The 16,478-nt window shown below is 49.0% G+C and overlaps 1 protein-coding gene across 3 annotated transcripts in view; it reads left to right on the top strand.

Moving 5' to 3' along the window:
* Window positions 1–16,478, top strand: part of MTUS2 (microtubule associated scaffold protein 2) — a 927,516-nt gene that overhangs the window by 897,491 nt on the left and 13,547 nt on the right. For all 3 annotated transcript variants that reach the window (XM_075337361.1, XM_075337362.1, XM_075337360.1), the window contains exons 13-14: window positions 8,728–8,847; window positions 16,146–16,243. In XM_075337361.1, the coding sequence (XP_075193476.1) occupies window positions 8,728–8,847; window positions 16,146–16,243 (218 nt within the window). The remainder of the gene's footprint in view (window positions 1–8,727; window positions 8,848–16,145; window positions 16,244–16,478) is intronic.

The raw sequence follows: 16,478 nt of genomic DNA, 5'->3' as shown, positions 1-16,478 counted from the left end.
TCCCCCACAGCAAATCCCAGCACGTCCTCGGGCTGAAAAACAACAAAAACATGTGGAGAAACTGCAAAATTTTTTTTGTATGCAAAGTAATAAAACAATAAAACATTTCTTCCCTTTATGGGAGGCACATATCAGTGAACGTTGTGAACTTCTTATAAAGAAACTATGTGTGCACTTTCAGTTCATTGCACAGTTTGGCAAATCCCCCATAATTCTGGTAGGGGGCACAACAGGTGCAACTAATTACATTTTTGGCTACTACAAGTCCAGTAGCCCGGCAGTTCGTTTCTTTCAATCAACAATACGACACAATCAACCAGCCATTAAGTCCAATGGCCTGGTTACATCAGACACATAAACAACATACCAGCCACTAAGTCCAGTGGCCTGGTATGACATGCCACATACACTTCCACCGGGGCCCACATTCCAGTTCAGTGGCCCGGTAGCACATAACATGGGGGGTGACGTCTTCAAAAAGAATAAGGGGCAAAACACAGCAGGAAAGGGTGTCGTCTTCGAAAAGAATGAGGGGCAGACAGGGGCTATCTACAGTTCAGCATCTCTTCATCTTTACTTGTAGGGATTCTTCTCCGGCTCCCCACCTGGCAGCAGGTAGACAGCGGTCAGCACAGTCTGCGTCTCCTGCGTGGCTGTAGCAGGCCTGCTGCAAGATGCTGCGGCCTGGGCCTGCTCTGAGGTAGTGCTGCTGGCTTGCATAGGGTTACTGGCTGGCGCGAGGCTGCTGGCTTGCAGGGGGTTACCAGCCATACGGCGCCACTCTGGCTCTTCTGGGGCTGCCTCCTTGTCTTGGCGGGCCGCGCCTGGCATGGCGGCGGCCTGGGTTGGAGTCGCTGCTGCGGTGAGATCTTGGCGGGCCGCACCTGGCGTAGCTGCGGCCCGGATCGGCGTCGCCGTGTCGGGCGTCTCTCCAGGGACCGCGGGCATGGCAGCGGGGGTTGGGGCTCTCGCGCCGGCAGGGGCATTAAATGACTCACCCCTCAGTTGCATCTCCGGTGTTCTGGTGGTCGCTGTCTTGCTGCAGGGTGCTGGTATCGGAGCTGCGGTCGTGGCACGCGCGCCTGCAGGAGGACCGGGCAGGAACCCCACCGGGCAATCCGGGCTCCGCCGGCTGGGGGTGTCACTCTCTTTACCCGGCTCTGCAGCGGCGGCTGGATCTTCTCTGCTCTCCAGGACGCAGGACACAACCCGGTTCTGAGGTGCGTGTCCCGGCTCGGCCACTCCTCCTCTGGCCGCTCGTTGCTCGGCGTCCATTCTTTTAGCTTCTTCACGCGCCATCTTTTCTTCCTCCGCCTTCTATGGCGGGCACCGCTTTGCGCGCTTTTCTTGGACAAGGGGGCGGGGCTTCTCTTCGCGCCCTTTCTTTTTGCACGCCCCCCTTCTTCCCGCTCTCAGCAGCGCTAATGGCGGTGGTTTCTCAGTAAAGTACACAGTCTGTCACACGGTTCTTCAGGCGCACAGTACCCGGTTAGACCGGGCACGAAATCCTGTTCGTGACGCCAAAGTTGACTCGCCCACCCCAGGGCTATGGGACACCCGGTGCCAGGCCGGACTAGTCCGGTGGTAGTCAGTGGTGGCTGGGCCCGGCTCCGTGGCCCTGGTGGGTGTCAGTAGAATATGTGGCTGATGACTTTAAGTTTGTTAATGGTTGTGTTCGTGACGCCACCTGTGGTATGCGGCTAATAAGCCGCCGCTGCTGTGTGAGGCCTCCGGGACGATGTTATGGCAGCAATGGTAGTACTGCTCCCCACAGGTGGAGCAATGCCCGGGGCACAGTTGGTGCTTGTAAATGTCTATGCAGATGAAATAACTGAGGCAACTTCAGAGGTGCAGTTCAAGTTCTTTACTCACAGTTCTTGTCAGGGCAGGCAGGACCCTTGGACTGCTGGGACCGCTGTCGGGGACCTCCGTCTTCTGGGTGATTCCGAGTGTGAAATCCGGTACCCTCTCTCTTAGTGTCTCCTTCTCTGCTGTCTTCACTAGCCTTGCCCGAGTTTGGATGGCCCTGGCTTGGCCTCCACCACAGCCTCCAGGCTGGGGGGTCACCTGTCGGCTGATTACCCCTTTTCTGAAGGTCTGCTATGGGTTCTGGCCCTGGGAGCTTGCAACGTCCCTGGGCCTCGGTTTTTACTGTTTGGAGATTGTCTTTGCACTCCTCCAGTCTCTAGGGACCGTCCCCTGTCGCAGCTTAATCACTCCACCGATGTCAATGTGGACCAGGCCACCGCAGCCTGCAGCTACTCGTAGCGCCTCTGGGCCATCGGCTTCGGTACCCAACAAGGACTGCTCGTGGTACCTACAGGACTACCCGCGGCCCTGCGACCCTTTCTTTCTTCTTTCTTTCTTTCCTTTCCTTCTTCTCCTTGCCTGCCTCCAGCAGGCCTCCTCCTCCCTCCTTTCTCTCGTTCTTCTTCTCCAACTACATGCTCACTCCTCACTCTCTCACTCCCCGAGCTAACTGACTAAACTTGACCTTCCTATCTCTGTCTGCTCTCCTTGGCTCCTCCCACCTCCCCAGTTGCTAAGCAGTAACCTATGGGAGCAGGGATGGGTTTTACAGCCCCTCTCAGCATGCAGCATGGGAGGGTTGCCTGCCACTTTCCCTGGTCCTGTGTGTCCCTAGCAATGGGTGTAGTGTGGATTTACATGGGGACCGGAGTTCACTCTCTTCCTCCCCCAGAATGGGGCATCACACCGCTGATGGGGTGCAATGACCTGTGGCGACGGAAGCCTCAGGGGCGCCACATAAGAAGCAGTTGGACGTTAGGATGGGTGCGACCCGAGTACCGAATATAATGAAAGTCAATGGGGAACTCTCAAGCATTGTTCTGGGAAATCTTGACCCATTGATTTCCATTATACCCATTACTCGAGTTGAGCCTGTCTGAGCGTTCAACTGCTGGATGCGAGTACAGAGCATGGTAGTGCTCGCTCATCACTACTGGTCCCTACATGTAAGGCCAAACAGCGGCCATTAGCCTGTGCAATTTTATGATTGTTTAATTATTATTATTATTATTATTGTTTATTTATAGAGCACCGTTTAATAAGTAGTCGCTTGATTTTGTAGGGGAGCAGCTGTTGTATGCACAAAACCCTATGGCCCTTTCCAATACCAGCACAATTTAAGGTGAAACAGCTGTTCCCCTGCAGAATCAAGTGATGATTTTACAAGCAATTTAAAGAACATAACCGTTGCAGTTGTTATGGAGTCTGTTTGGCCTTAACCAAAGGCCGGTTTAACAAATCCGTGGTCCAGGTACTTACATATACTGTATTCGGAACCAGCGTTGGGTCTCTGGATTCCAACTCGGCAGCATCATATATGTTTATTTCGGACTATGAAACACAGATGTGTGAAAGCAACCTAACTCCCCTGTAACCTGGCATACTTTATAATTATTTTATCTCTTTGTGGGAATAAAGGCACCATTTTTAAAATTTGCATACTATGTTGGAATAAATACATTTACCATGTAGTGCAGGGATCCCCAACTTAAGTTTCGGGAGCACCATGTGACTCGCGGACCCTTGTTGTATGGCTCCCAGCTGTCTGCCAGCTTGGTGCATTATCATCAGGTCTAGCAAACAGCTATGAATGGTGACTTTTGTGAGTAACCACACACAGAAGAGCAGATGTGCATGTACTGACACTGCAGCTGGAGAGATAAATGAAGCGCTAAGCTGGACACAGGATGATACTGACAAATGGAGCGGGTGCATGAAGCTGGATGTGATAGTGGTGGGAGGGCTTGATGCCAGAATACCAAATGAGGGTAAGGTGGGAACCCCTGGATGTAAGTATACTGCCTCAATGTGATTTCTTCGGGGAAGCTTTAGCTGTCATTATACCAAAAATTTGGGCTCTGTACATCATTTCTGTCTCTTTCGCACAGCAGCTAAAAAAAAGTGGTCCCAATTCACATAGACGCACATGTCGCGGACGGGGGGAGGGCGCTGCTCGACCGCGCTTGCGGCTCGGGTCCGGCTGCTGCTGCTGCTGCTCGGTGGCTCGAGCGGTGGGCCGGATCCGGGGACTCGAGCGGCGCTCCTCGCCCGTGAGTGAAAGGAGTGGTCTGTTGGGGTTTGGGATGTCGGTTTGTGACACCACCCACGGTGTGTGGTGAGGTTGGGGCACTACCGCTGCTCTGTACGGGGATCTCGGGAGTGATGACAGGGAGCAGCTGGGATGTTTCTCTCCCCTCCGTGGGTAGGGGGATTTTGGTAGTCCCGGGGCCCGGAGTTGTTGACTGTAAGGTGGATTGCGGGGCTTGGCCGGGTGCAGGGTCGCGGGGGCAGCGCAGTGCCAGACAGCACGGTGGTACTTACTCAGCCAGTAACGTACACGGAGTCTCTGGTAAAACAAACGGCTGGATGGACGAGTCCCACAGACAGCTGCGGCGGTCACTCCCGGTAGGTTGGCGGTAATAGTCTCTCCCTGCACCGGTGTTGTGTTCTCGGCCCCGATGGCATCCCACCGGTAACCCGCTCCCCAGCGGTATGTTTGCCGGAGGAGCCCCTTTTGCCCGCAGGCGTTGGCCCTGGGAACTCTATCTGTGGCGGTAGCTGTATTTCCCTTCACGGTTAAGCGGTTGCCTTTAGTCGGGTCTTTACTGCTGGGAAACCCCGGTGGTTCCCGTCACTGACGGATTTTACTGGTTTAACGGCGACTCCAAGCCTGGTCGGGGTCCGCAGGCTCTGCCAAATGGTGCTTGCCTCTCTTCGCTCCCCGGTCCGGTACCGGTGGGCCATTGTCCCCGGTCCTTACGGTTGTACGTCAATCGGCCTCACCTGCAGACGGTCAACACCGTCTGCCAACCTTGCTGTTTCTGTGCCCGGGCCACGTACCCGGACACGGCCAGTCAGCTCCTCCACTACTACTTCACTCCTCTCCAAAACTGTTCTCTTTTAAAACTGCCTTCCTTTTCCCGCCTCCAGGACTGTGAACTCCTCGGTGGGTGGGGCCAACCGCCTGGCTCCACCCCACCTGGTGTGGACATCAGCCCCTGGAAGGAGGCAACAAGGATTTTGTGTGTGCGGCTGATGTGCCTAACCGGGGTGTGGGGTGTGTTGTTGCAGTACCTGTGACGTCCTGGCTTGTCCAGGGCCCCACACACACCTTTTAATAAAGATGGCGCATCTTACTCTACCACACTCTTCATCATGGTATACAGAGCAGGTCATCAGTAATGTTCATCTATTGCAAATTTACCTTATGCAAAATACGTTTTTTTATTTTCCCTGAATTACAGACCTACAAATCTTAGCTCCTTAAGTTCTGAGGAAACCCAAATCTAATGTTATGAATTGAAAAGTTGTTTTTATTTTTTGCTCCACAGTTTGGCTGGTTTTACTTTTTCAATGTAGGATATAAAGTTGCTGTATGGATCATTTTATATAATCTGGCCACATACAATACAGCCAACTATATCGCTATTTAACCGGCCTAAACGATTAATGTGTATACAGTATTCTAAAGGCCGCTTTACACGCAACGACATCGCTAACGAGATGTCACTGGGGTCACGGAATTCGTGACGCACATCCGGCCTCGTTAGCGACGTCGTTGCATGTGACATGTACGCGCGACCGCTAACGATCAAAAATACTCACCAAATCGCTGATTGTTGACACGTCGTTCAAATCCCAAATATCGTTGCTGGTGCTGGACGCAGGTTGTTCGTCGTTCCTGAGGCAGCACACATCGCTACGTGTGACACCCCAGGAACGATGAACAACACCGTACCTGTGTCCTCCGGCAACGAGGTGGGCGTGACTTTCATGCGGCTGCTCTCCGCCCCTCCGCTTCTATTGGACGCCTGCCGTGTGACGTCGCAGTGACGCCGCACAAACCGCCCCCTCAAAAAAGAGGTTGTTCGCCAGCCACAGCGCCGTCGTTAGGAAGGTAAGTATGTGTGATGGGTACTAGCGATTTTGTCCGCCACTGGCAGTGATTTGCCCGTGACGCACAAACGACAGGGGCGGGTGCGAACGCTAGCGACATTGCTAGCGATGTCGCAGCGTGTAAAGCCCCCTTTAGTGTGATTCAATTCTCTCGAAAGCGATCGTCGTAGCACACTGTGAGCAGAAGATGGAGAACAAAATTTCTCCATCTTCTTCATTGTCTGTATCATCGTTAATTAGACCACACTCCAATGTCATCTTAGTACAATCCAATGAGTTCCATCCACCCATAGACTTGACGGGGTGCGTACCATCCAATTTGAGCTTCAAATCGTAGCATGCTGCTAGTTCTTTCCCATGTCAAATGAGCACGAAAAAAAAAAAATACTGATCGGCACTGCCCCATAGTATAATGTTGGTCCAGGTGCTACCCGATAAAACATTGGATAGCCCTTGTCCAATGTATTCATGGTGTGAGCGAGCCCTTAGCGGGATATCTGAAGTTCTACAAACTGATCATACTGTGGGCATAACAGCATCCAGTTTCTCAATCCTTTTCACCTAAACTCTGTCAATGGCTAAAGGCTACTTTACACGCTGTGATATCGGTCCCGATATCGCTAGCGTGGGTACCCGCCCCCATCTGTTGTGCGACACGGGCAAATCGCTGCCCGTGCCGCACAACATCGCCCAGACCCGTCACACATACTTACCTGCCCGGCGACGTCGCTGTGACCGGCGAACCGCCTCCTTTCTAAGGGGGCGGTTTGTTCAGTGTCACAGCGACGTCACTGAGCGGCCGCCCAATAGAAGCGGAGGGGCGGAGATGAGTGGCCGGAACATCCCGCCCACCTCCTTCCTTCCTCATAGCGGCCGGGAGGCAGGTAAGGAGAGGTTCCTCGTTCCTGCGGCGTCACACATAGCGATGTGTGCTGCCGCAGGAGCGACGAACTACATCGTTACTGCTGCAGTAACGATAATCGAGAATGGACCCCCATGTCACCGCTGAGCGATTTTGCACGTTTTTGCAACGATGCAAAATTGCTCATCGGTGTCACATGCAGCAACATCGCTAATGCGGCCGGATGTGCGTCACAAATTCCGTGACCCCAACGACTCCGCATTAGCGATGTCGCAGCGTGAAAAGCCCCCTTAACAGTCTCGAGAGCCCTGTACACAGACTTTGTAAAGATCCCACCAAAATTGATGGTTATGACTTTCGTCTCTGAGAGGAGTAGGAGCATGTTTAGCAGCATCGTATGTCAAATACAGAAGTGTTCTAGATTTTGATTCCGTAGTTTATATTAAGCATTCGTGATGAGTAAATACTAAATACTTAGGTTTGGTATTTCATACGGAATACCTAGTACTATTAAGGTATTCTTCAGGAATAATAAACCTAATGCAAGTCAATGGGGAATCCGAGCATTTTTCTTGAAGAATTCCCAGACAAATCCTCTGGTTCCGCACTGACTTGCATTAGGTTCATTATTCGTGAAGACTACCAGAATAGTACTAGGCATTTGTACCGCCCCTGCAGCAGTCGGACTGCTCGGATACGGGGTTGCTGTGGCTTGAGGGTCTCCGGACCCAGTGGCTTGCGGTCACTCGAAAGTGAAAGGGGGCTATTTACAGGGTATTAGTGTTTGTGACGCCACCCGGGGTTCGCGGTAAGGGGAGTACCGCCGCTGCCAATGGGAGTACCAGGGGAAGATGTAGTGGGGCAGCCAGATGACGTTCCATCCACAGGTAGGGGAGGTCCCGGGACTCTGGATGGTGGAGGTGTAGGGGAGCATGGTGCAGGCCAGGCGGGGAGATACAGGGGAGTGCAGCGTACTCACTCAGGTCGTGTGGATGTTGGTGCGTCCATTAAGCAGACTCTGACACAGGAGTAAACGAAGTGTCTGGGTGCCGCTGCCACTCAAGGGAGCTTTTCCGGGAATCCATCCCCGTGGGTATTGCTGATGGTTCTGGACCTGCCTCCATGCACTGAGTTTAGACTTTTCTCAGTGACCCCTCAGCCTGAAGCTTTCCCACTCCCTACAGTTAGAGGAGCTGTACTCTCGATGGCTGACACTTGGGATCTCAGTGGGCCGCATAAGCTGGAAAGCCCTGTCCCCCTCGTTGTATTGATGCCTTCGATCTCTGAGCTCTTGGGGAAAGTTCATAAAGAGACTATCTTCCACAGGTTAATTATTAGGTTGTGTGAAGCTACTCCCTGATCTAGGGTCCAGTACCCCGACGTGCTCGGTACCAGTCCGGTTACTAGATTTTCCGGTGCCGACTGTTCTCCAAAACTAAGTCTGGGCACCCTTCTCTAATACCCTGCGACCGGGTCTCCGACTCCTCCGGTCCCAGACCTCCATCTGCGACATAGCAAAAGTCTCCCAGGGAGCTACAACTCCCTTCAGCTCCTCACTCTCTGAGGGCTACCACTCAACTCACTATGTCCCTCCCAACAGTCTGCCTGACCCCTAGGCGGGCGGCCCTTTTCCAGCTAGACCACCCACTGGTGTGCCTGACAGGGTGTGGTATGAGGTGTGCCTAGGATTTGAATGCTGATGGAGCAATACCAAAGGTTAGGATCCCAGAACCATGGGGGGTCTGAGCTCTGCACCAGAAGAGAAAGGAGTGCAGTACCCTGTAACACCCTGACTAGTTCAGGGGCGTCACACATTCTGTACAAGTAATCCGAACCCGAATATTTAGTACCCGTCACTATTAAGAATATACTGTATTACACTTACTATATACTGCATTCACACCATATTGCTAACACTACATAAAATTCCTGTCTTACAGATTGCTCTGGCTCCATACCGGCACTTAGATGACGACTTGATCAGCATCAAACAAGTCTTAGAGATGAAAAACCAGTTAATCCATGAGCAGGAAAAGAGGATAATGGAACTGGAGAAGCTGGTGAGTTTTTATACAAGAGCACATTTAGGAAACCTAGTACATATTAGGTTTTCTTTCTGGGGTCACAGTTGAGGTGTTACTCAACTAATACCAGAAACCGCAATTGGGAAGGAATAACCAGGTCCAATATACCCCATATGTCTTTCTGCCTCCTAGAACGTAGGCAGGGCCTGCTGGAAAAACAGTGGAATTGTAGATGAGTGTATTCTATACATTTTGGAAAGAAAATGCATTTGTTTATTATGTTCACTTTTTCATATAAAAATCCTTCAGGATGTGATCATTTCTGCTGCGGTGTCCTGCAAACCCAGTGATCAGGAATGGGTGCATTTTAGAACTGGGATATTAGGAATAACATGGCAGCCGTAGAATGCATAAACAGACTGTCTACTGGAGCGAGGGATGTGCAGTGTGAGTTTCACATACTATAGCTTATATTCAGTTGCAGTAAAAAATATTGGCACCCCACAAATTGCAAATCAGGTGTATTAGCCAATTTTGCAATCATCCAATAAAGAACAATGTGCATAGCTCAATATGACAAATATAACAAGTGGTTTCTCAAAATTCAACACAAAATTCCACTTTTACTGACTACTGCAGTCTCTGTATTATTCATCCCCTACATGACAAGCACTTACCGTAGCAGAGTCCACTGTCTGCTATCGCCTCCTGCAGACGTGATGCACAACCAGACACCACCTTCATGGGCAACGGCCTTCAGGTCGCTCCATTTTTGGCTTTCCATCTTGCTATCATCTTCTTCAAATTCCACAAAAGATTTTCTAAGAAGTTCAAGTCAGTCAGCCTTCTAAGACTGCTTCTGGAGTTTGCAGTATGCTAGGGATGATTACCCTGTTGGAATATCTAATGACACCCAAGCTTTAGCTTCCTCACCAAAGGCATGACCTTTTCTCCTAGGATTTCCAGATACTTGACTAAATCTATCTTGCCCTCTACACATTGTAGTTTTCCAGCAAAACAGCCCAAGATAATCACTGAGCCACCACCATGTTTCTCTCTAGGCAGGGTGTCATTTTCAGTCTATGCTTTGTTTTGCCTCCTCCAGATATCCTGCTGATCTATATATCCAATAAGTTCCAGTTTGTTTGTTTTTTTTATCACTCCATAGAATTGAATCCCCAAATTTCTACACCATGTTATTATGGTTTTGTGCATATTGAGTCAATGTTTCTTGTGATTATGAGCAAAGTCATAAATAGAAATCATTAGCACTCATCGCATAAAAGCTAATATTCCTCCCTCCCCCCAAAATAAAATATTCGAAGAAGGCCATATTTTCCAACTTTTAAAGACAGGAAGAGGGACATTTATTGCGGCACATACAAAGTAGAGACCCCCCCTCGCCTCTTTACCACCCACACACCCAGGATGATTCCCCCCAGATCCCACCCCCACACAGCATGATGCCCCCACACCATAGAATCCCCCCCCTTTGCACACACTGTATGATGCCCCAACATTCCCCATCACAAGTTCTGATGGAGATAATAAAAATAAAAAAATAAAACTCCCTCTGCGCATAGTGTGGACTGAGGCTGCACACAGCCAATGCAATCTAGTGACATAATTTCTCATGATATGCTGAGATACTGGTGAGTGGTGGAGTAAGAAGCCCATAGCTCCTTGGTCCACCATTGTATTTAACTATCTATTAGCAATATGTCACTTCTTTTGGGTCAGTTGAGGTGTATGTCTACAGGTTCGGGCATGGAGACCTTTATTGTATAGTATGCTACTGTACCACCCCGGGGCTCGACCGGCTGCCGAGCCGCTCGGATCTGTGCTCGTCGGTGGGTGGCTCGAGCTTCTCACGGACCCAGGGGGTCCCACTGCCTCTCTGAAAAGGGGGGGGGAATCACCACCTGGCGCTATGCGCGGAGGTGGGGTGGTTTTTGGAATTAAGAGTTCGTGACACCACCCACGGGGCTGTGGTGAATGGATAGACACCACCGCTGCCATTGACTAGGCTCCCGGGGACGGTGTTATGCAGCTTGGTGTTAACCCCTCCGTGGGTAGGGGGTGAGGGCCCCGGGGCCCGAGGGGTCGCTCCTGGGGATGCTGGTGTAGGTCAGTGTTGATGCGGTGCAGTGCTCAGCCCGAGGGCACTGGTGTACTCACTATTACAGACACACTGGAGTCTCTGGTAAACCAAACAAGATGGTGGACGGTGCCCGCAGCCAGCTGTGCTTCTCCCCTTTCTTTGGGTTGGTGGTTTCCGCCTTTCTCCTACACCTTTTTGTGAGATTTAACTGCCTACGCTTCAGCGACGGTAGTCCACTCCCCAGCTTGATGTGTGCTGAGGAACCCCTTTTGCCTGTAGACGCTGGCCCTTTGGATCTGTATGCCTTGGCGGTGGCTTTCTATCCTTGTTGGGTGGGCTGTTGTCTTCAGTCAGGCCTTGGATGGGAAGGGACCTCAAGTCCAGTCCTCAATCAGTTGATTCGACTCGGCTCAGTAGCTTCGGGGCCTCGTACTGGGTCTGAGTATCCCTCCTGGTGCTCCGGTTTCTAATCTGTTCCCCGGTTCGGTACCGGCGGGCCACCACCCGTCCCCAATCCTTACGGTTCCACCGGCTGTAATCCCAGCTCCTGCAGGCGGCCACCACCGTCTGCCTCCTGGCCACAGGGTGTCTGGGCTACGACCCGGACCCCTGACAGACTTTCTCTCCTATTCTGTTACTCTCCCTACTCCTCTCCTTCCTCTCCCTTTCACTGTCCTTTCTCATCTCTCTGTGTTTTCCCGCCTCAGGCCATCCAAACTCCTCGGTGGGAGTGGCCAACCGCCTGGCTCCGCTCACCTGGTGTGTACGTCCAAACCTGAGAGGGGTGACTCAGGGTTTTAGGTTGGCTGATGGTACCCTTTTTAGGGGAAGGGTGTTGTGCGGGGGCCTAACTGTGACTACTTGGCTAGTCCAGGGCGTCACACTATTTCCAGTTCAACCTGAGATTTCAGTGCCTGCTGACAGTAGATATTGCTGCAGAAGTTTTACAGTAACTGAAGTGTTTTTCACCACCTGCCTCGTCGGGAATCTAGTGGCAACCGGTGACAGCTTCCTCTTTCTGCCACGTCCACATGGTATAATCAGTGTTCCTGTAACTTTGAACTCGTGGACTCCATCGGCTTCCATCTATACCTCTAGTGACCTGCAATGCCTCGCTGTCTTTTTATAGCCTGTTTCTTGTATTGTGCAAGACAATGATCTCTTATCTTACCGTTGTGAATAACTTTCTTGCCAAACTTCTAAAGGCCCCTTTACACACTGCAACATTGCTAGTGATAACGTCACCGGTTTTGTGACGTAATAGCGACCTCACAAGCGACATTGCAGTGTGTGACACGCATCAGCGTCTTGGCCCCCGCTGTGAGGTCGCTGATCGCTACAAGTTGTTCAGGACCATTCTTTCGTCCTTTGTTTCCCGCTGCGCAGCATGCATCGGTATGTTTGACACCGTTACAACGACATCGTTAGCGACTTAGAATCCAGCCCGTAGGCGTGCAGGCGTGCTATAGCGTTCCCTCCCCCCCTTACCTCCTATTGGTGGTCGCTGTTGCGTTCTGATTGGGCGGCTTTCACTGAAAAGAAGGCAACTTTAGCGATTTTGTCCTTTGTTTCAAAGCTACCTTGTTCCTGAGCGTGCTAGTTTGCGGATCATTAGAGAGTTCTCCAGTCTGCAATACTATAAAGCCTATACGGTAAGCATCATTTGATTGAAGCTGTGTTGATGCTGTATAGATAAACCAGTGTGGAGTCGCCGCACAGGGAACTCTACAAAGATCCGCTAAGCAACAGAAGCTCAGGAACAAGGGATATATAGAAGCGCGACTTTTGCCAATCTTTCCAAGCTCGGGGTCGCCAATAAGAACGCACTAGCAATCACCAATCGGAGCTGAGGGGGGCATGTAAAAAGGACACCTAGGTGGCTTCAGCGCCAAACACCATGCCCCTAACATAGGTGTGAATGGTCAAATAGCTGCTGTGTGACACGTACCCAACGACCCGCGAGGTCATTCTGCGGGTCCGTATCGCTGCTGCGTCATTGGCCTGATCTGCCTGTTTGACAGCTCACCAGCGACTTTCCTGCGATCCCGGCCAGGTCGGAATCGCTGGTGGGATCGCTGGTGGGATCGCTAGAAAGTCTCAGTGTGTAAAGGGGCCTTAACATGCAAGTCCAGGTATTTGCTAAGTTTTATCTCAAGCATACCTGATGCAACTAACAAACCCCTTTACTAAATGCATCTTTTAGACATCACCTCATTTGCAAATGTGTTTTCTTTTGAAGGAGTTTATTCAAGGGGATGAATATTTATCACAGTACAGTTAGAAAAAGTGGCATTTTGTGCTGAATTTGGAGAAACCACTTGTCATATTTGTTGTGAGAACTTGTCACCTTGATAATACAGTGCAATCTTCAGGCAACATGTTATAGAGCAGGGGGAGCTGAGCAGATTGATATATAGTTTTGTGAAAGAAGATTCAGTATGACCTGTGTTTTTAACCTCTTCACATCCAATGACATACAAGTGCATCTCAATAAATTAGAATATCCTCAAAAGGTTAATTTATTTCAGTAATTCAATACAAAAAGGAAACACATATATTATATAGTCACTACACACAGAGTGATCTATTCCTATATATTATATAGAGTCATTACACACAGAGGGATCTATTCCTATATATTATATAGAGTCATTACACACAGAGGGATCTATTCCTATATATTATATAGAGTCATTACACACAGAGGGATCTATTCCTATATATTATATAGAGTCACTACACACAGTGATCTATTCCTATATATTATATAGAGTCATTACACACAGAGGGATCTATTCCAATATATTATATAGAGTCATTACACACACAGTGATCTATTCCTATATATTATATAGAGTCATTACACACAGAGGGATCTATTCCTATATATTATATAGAGTCATTACACACAGAGGGATCTATATCAAGTGTTTATTTCTGTTAATGTTGATGATGCTTACGGCCAATGAAAACCCAAAAGTCATTATCTCAGAAAATTAGAATATTATATAAGACCAACTGAAAAAATGATTTTACACTCAGAAATGTTGGCGCCTACTGAAAAGTCTGTACAGTAAATGCATCAATACTTGGTCGGGCTCCTTTTGCATGAATTACTGCATCAGTGCAGCGTGGCATGGAGGCGATCAGCCTGTGGCACTGCTGAGGTGTTATGGAAGCCCAGGTTGCTTTGATAGCAGCCTTCAGCTCGTCTGCATTGTTGGATCTGGTGTCTCTCATCTTCCTCTTGACAATACCTGGTAGATTCTCTATGAGGTTTAGGTCAGGCGAGTTTGCTGGCCAATCAAGCACAGTGATACTGTGGTTAGTAAACCAGGTATTGGTACTTTTGGCAGTGTGGACAGGGGCCAAGTCCTGCTGGAAAGTGAAATTTCCATCTCCAAAAAGCTTGTCAGCAGAGGGAACCATGAAGTGCTCTAAAATTTCCTGGTAGACGGCTGCACTGACTTTGGTCTTGATAAAACACAGTGGAGCTACACCAGCAGATGACATGGCTCCCCAAACCATCACTGATTGTGGAAACTTCACACTAGACCTCAAGCAGCTTGGATTGCGGCCTCTCCACTCTTCCTCCAGACTCTGGGACCGTGATTTACAAATGAAATTAAAAATTTACTTTCATCTGAAAACAGCACCTTGGACCACTGAGAACAGTCCAGTTCTTTTTCTCCTTGGCACAGGTAAGACGCTTCTGGCGTTGTCTATTGGTCATGAGTGGCTTGACACAAGGAATGCGACACTTGTAGCCCATGTCCTGGATACGTCTGTGTGTGGTGGCTCTTGAAGCACTGACTCCAGCAGCGTCCACTCCTTGTGAATCCCCCCCAAATTTTTAAATGGCCTTTTCTTAACAATCGTATCAAGCTTGCAGTTATCCCCGTTGCTTCTGCAGCGGGGATTTTTCTACCACACTTTTTCCTTCCACTCAACTTCCTATTAATATGCTTGGATACAGCACTCTGTGACCAGCCAGCTTCTTTAGCAATAACCTTTTGTGGCTCTATCCTCCTTGTGGAGTGTGTCATTGACTGCCTTCTGGACATCTGTCAAGTTAGCAGTCTTCTCCATGATTGTGTAGCCTACTGAACCAGACTAAGGGACCACTTTAAACGCTTAGGGAGCCTTTGCAGGTGTTTTGTGGTAATTATTCTAATTTTCTGAGATGACTTTTGGGTTTTCATTGGCTGTAAGCCATAATCATCAACAATAAAAGAAATAAACACTTGAAATAGATCACTGTGTAATTACTCTATATAATATATGCGTTTCCCTTTTTGTATCGAATTGCTGAAATAATTAACTTTTTGATCATATTCTAATTTATTGAGGTACACTTGTACCTACATACTGTACATTCAATGTTTCTCTTCCCAGTTCCCCAGATCTTACTATCTGTTTTTGTCTCCTCACTACACACATCTATATCACGGACATATGCTAGCTTTCAGACCTTTTAGGTTCAATACAAAAAAGACAAATGAAGTCCGGGTTCTAACTGTCACCTCTCAGGAAACCCCTCTCTTGTCTTCCCATATAATTCCTCCCAGTCTGATTCAGTCTCAACCAAGAGGGATGAGTGCACACGATTAGTGTTACCAGCGTTTTGGACAGTGTGGTTTTGCTGTGTCCAAAACGCTATATTGTACAGTAAAAGCACAGTGGATGGGATTTATAGAAATGCCATGTCCAATGTGCTTCTTTTAGACACTCCATAAGCTGACGGCGGGGCTTTCTGATCTTACAGCATTTCAATTTATTCTTGTAGAGATGCAAGTGTTCTCAGTGGGAGAACACACCGAAATTAGACTGTGTCAGTAACCCTGATCATGTGCACGAGCACTAGCGTCTCCGTAGGAGAAAACAAGCTCTGTCCAGAACACTGGCACTCCTGATCGTGTGCATGTACCCTAACTCTATCCATGCTGGACTAAATACAAGTCAGCCATCAAACACCTTTTAAAACAGTGCATTACATTGTAAAACTTGTCTTCAAGGGGGTGTGGGCAACACTTCCACTCCCTTACATTCCCCCCTCCTTTAACGATGGTCATCCTCGGCCATCCAGGCAGCACCTTCACTTTTCCCATTGATTATTTTTGTTTAGCTCCCAACATTTCTAAAAGGAAATTAGAAAGTTCATAATTTCTCTTTAGGTGATTACACAGTTGAAAGCCTTATTGTGATTATCTGTTAATATTTCTTCCATTTATAGGCTGAAATAAATGTTGTCTTGGAAGAAAGAATACAGGTTCTCCAGCAGCAGAATGAAGATATGAGGGCCCGCATCGATCAGAATGTTGCAGTTACCAGGTCAGATCTCTGAAGGATAATCCAATAATGAGTTAAAGGAAATAAATCAATAAAAATATTTGTGCAATATTAAACCCTTAACGACAGAGCCAATTTAGTCTTAATGACCAAGCCCCATTTTTTTAAGTTGGACCTCTCACTTTATGGGCTTTAATATATCCCAGTGATTCTGAGAATTTCTTTCATGACATCTTGTAGTTTGTTAGTGATCAATTTAGGTACCGTAGATATGTTG

Source organism: Anomaloglossus baeobatrachus, chromosome 2, assembly GCF_048569485.1.
Source record: "Anomaloglossus baeobatrachus isolate aAnoBae1 chromosome 2, aAnoBae1.hap1, whole genome shotgun sequence".
NCBI classification, from domain to species: Eukaryota; Metazoa; Chordata; class Amphibia; order Anura; family Aromobatidae; genus Anomaloglossus; species Anomaloglossus baeobatrachus.
This window is presented reverse-complemented; position numbering and strand designations above follow the sequence as displayed.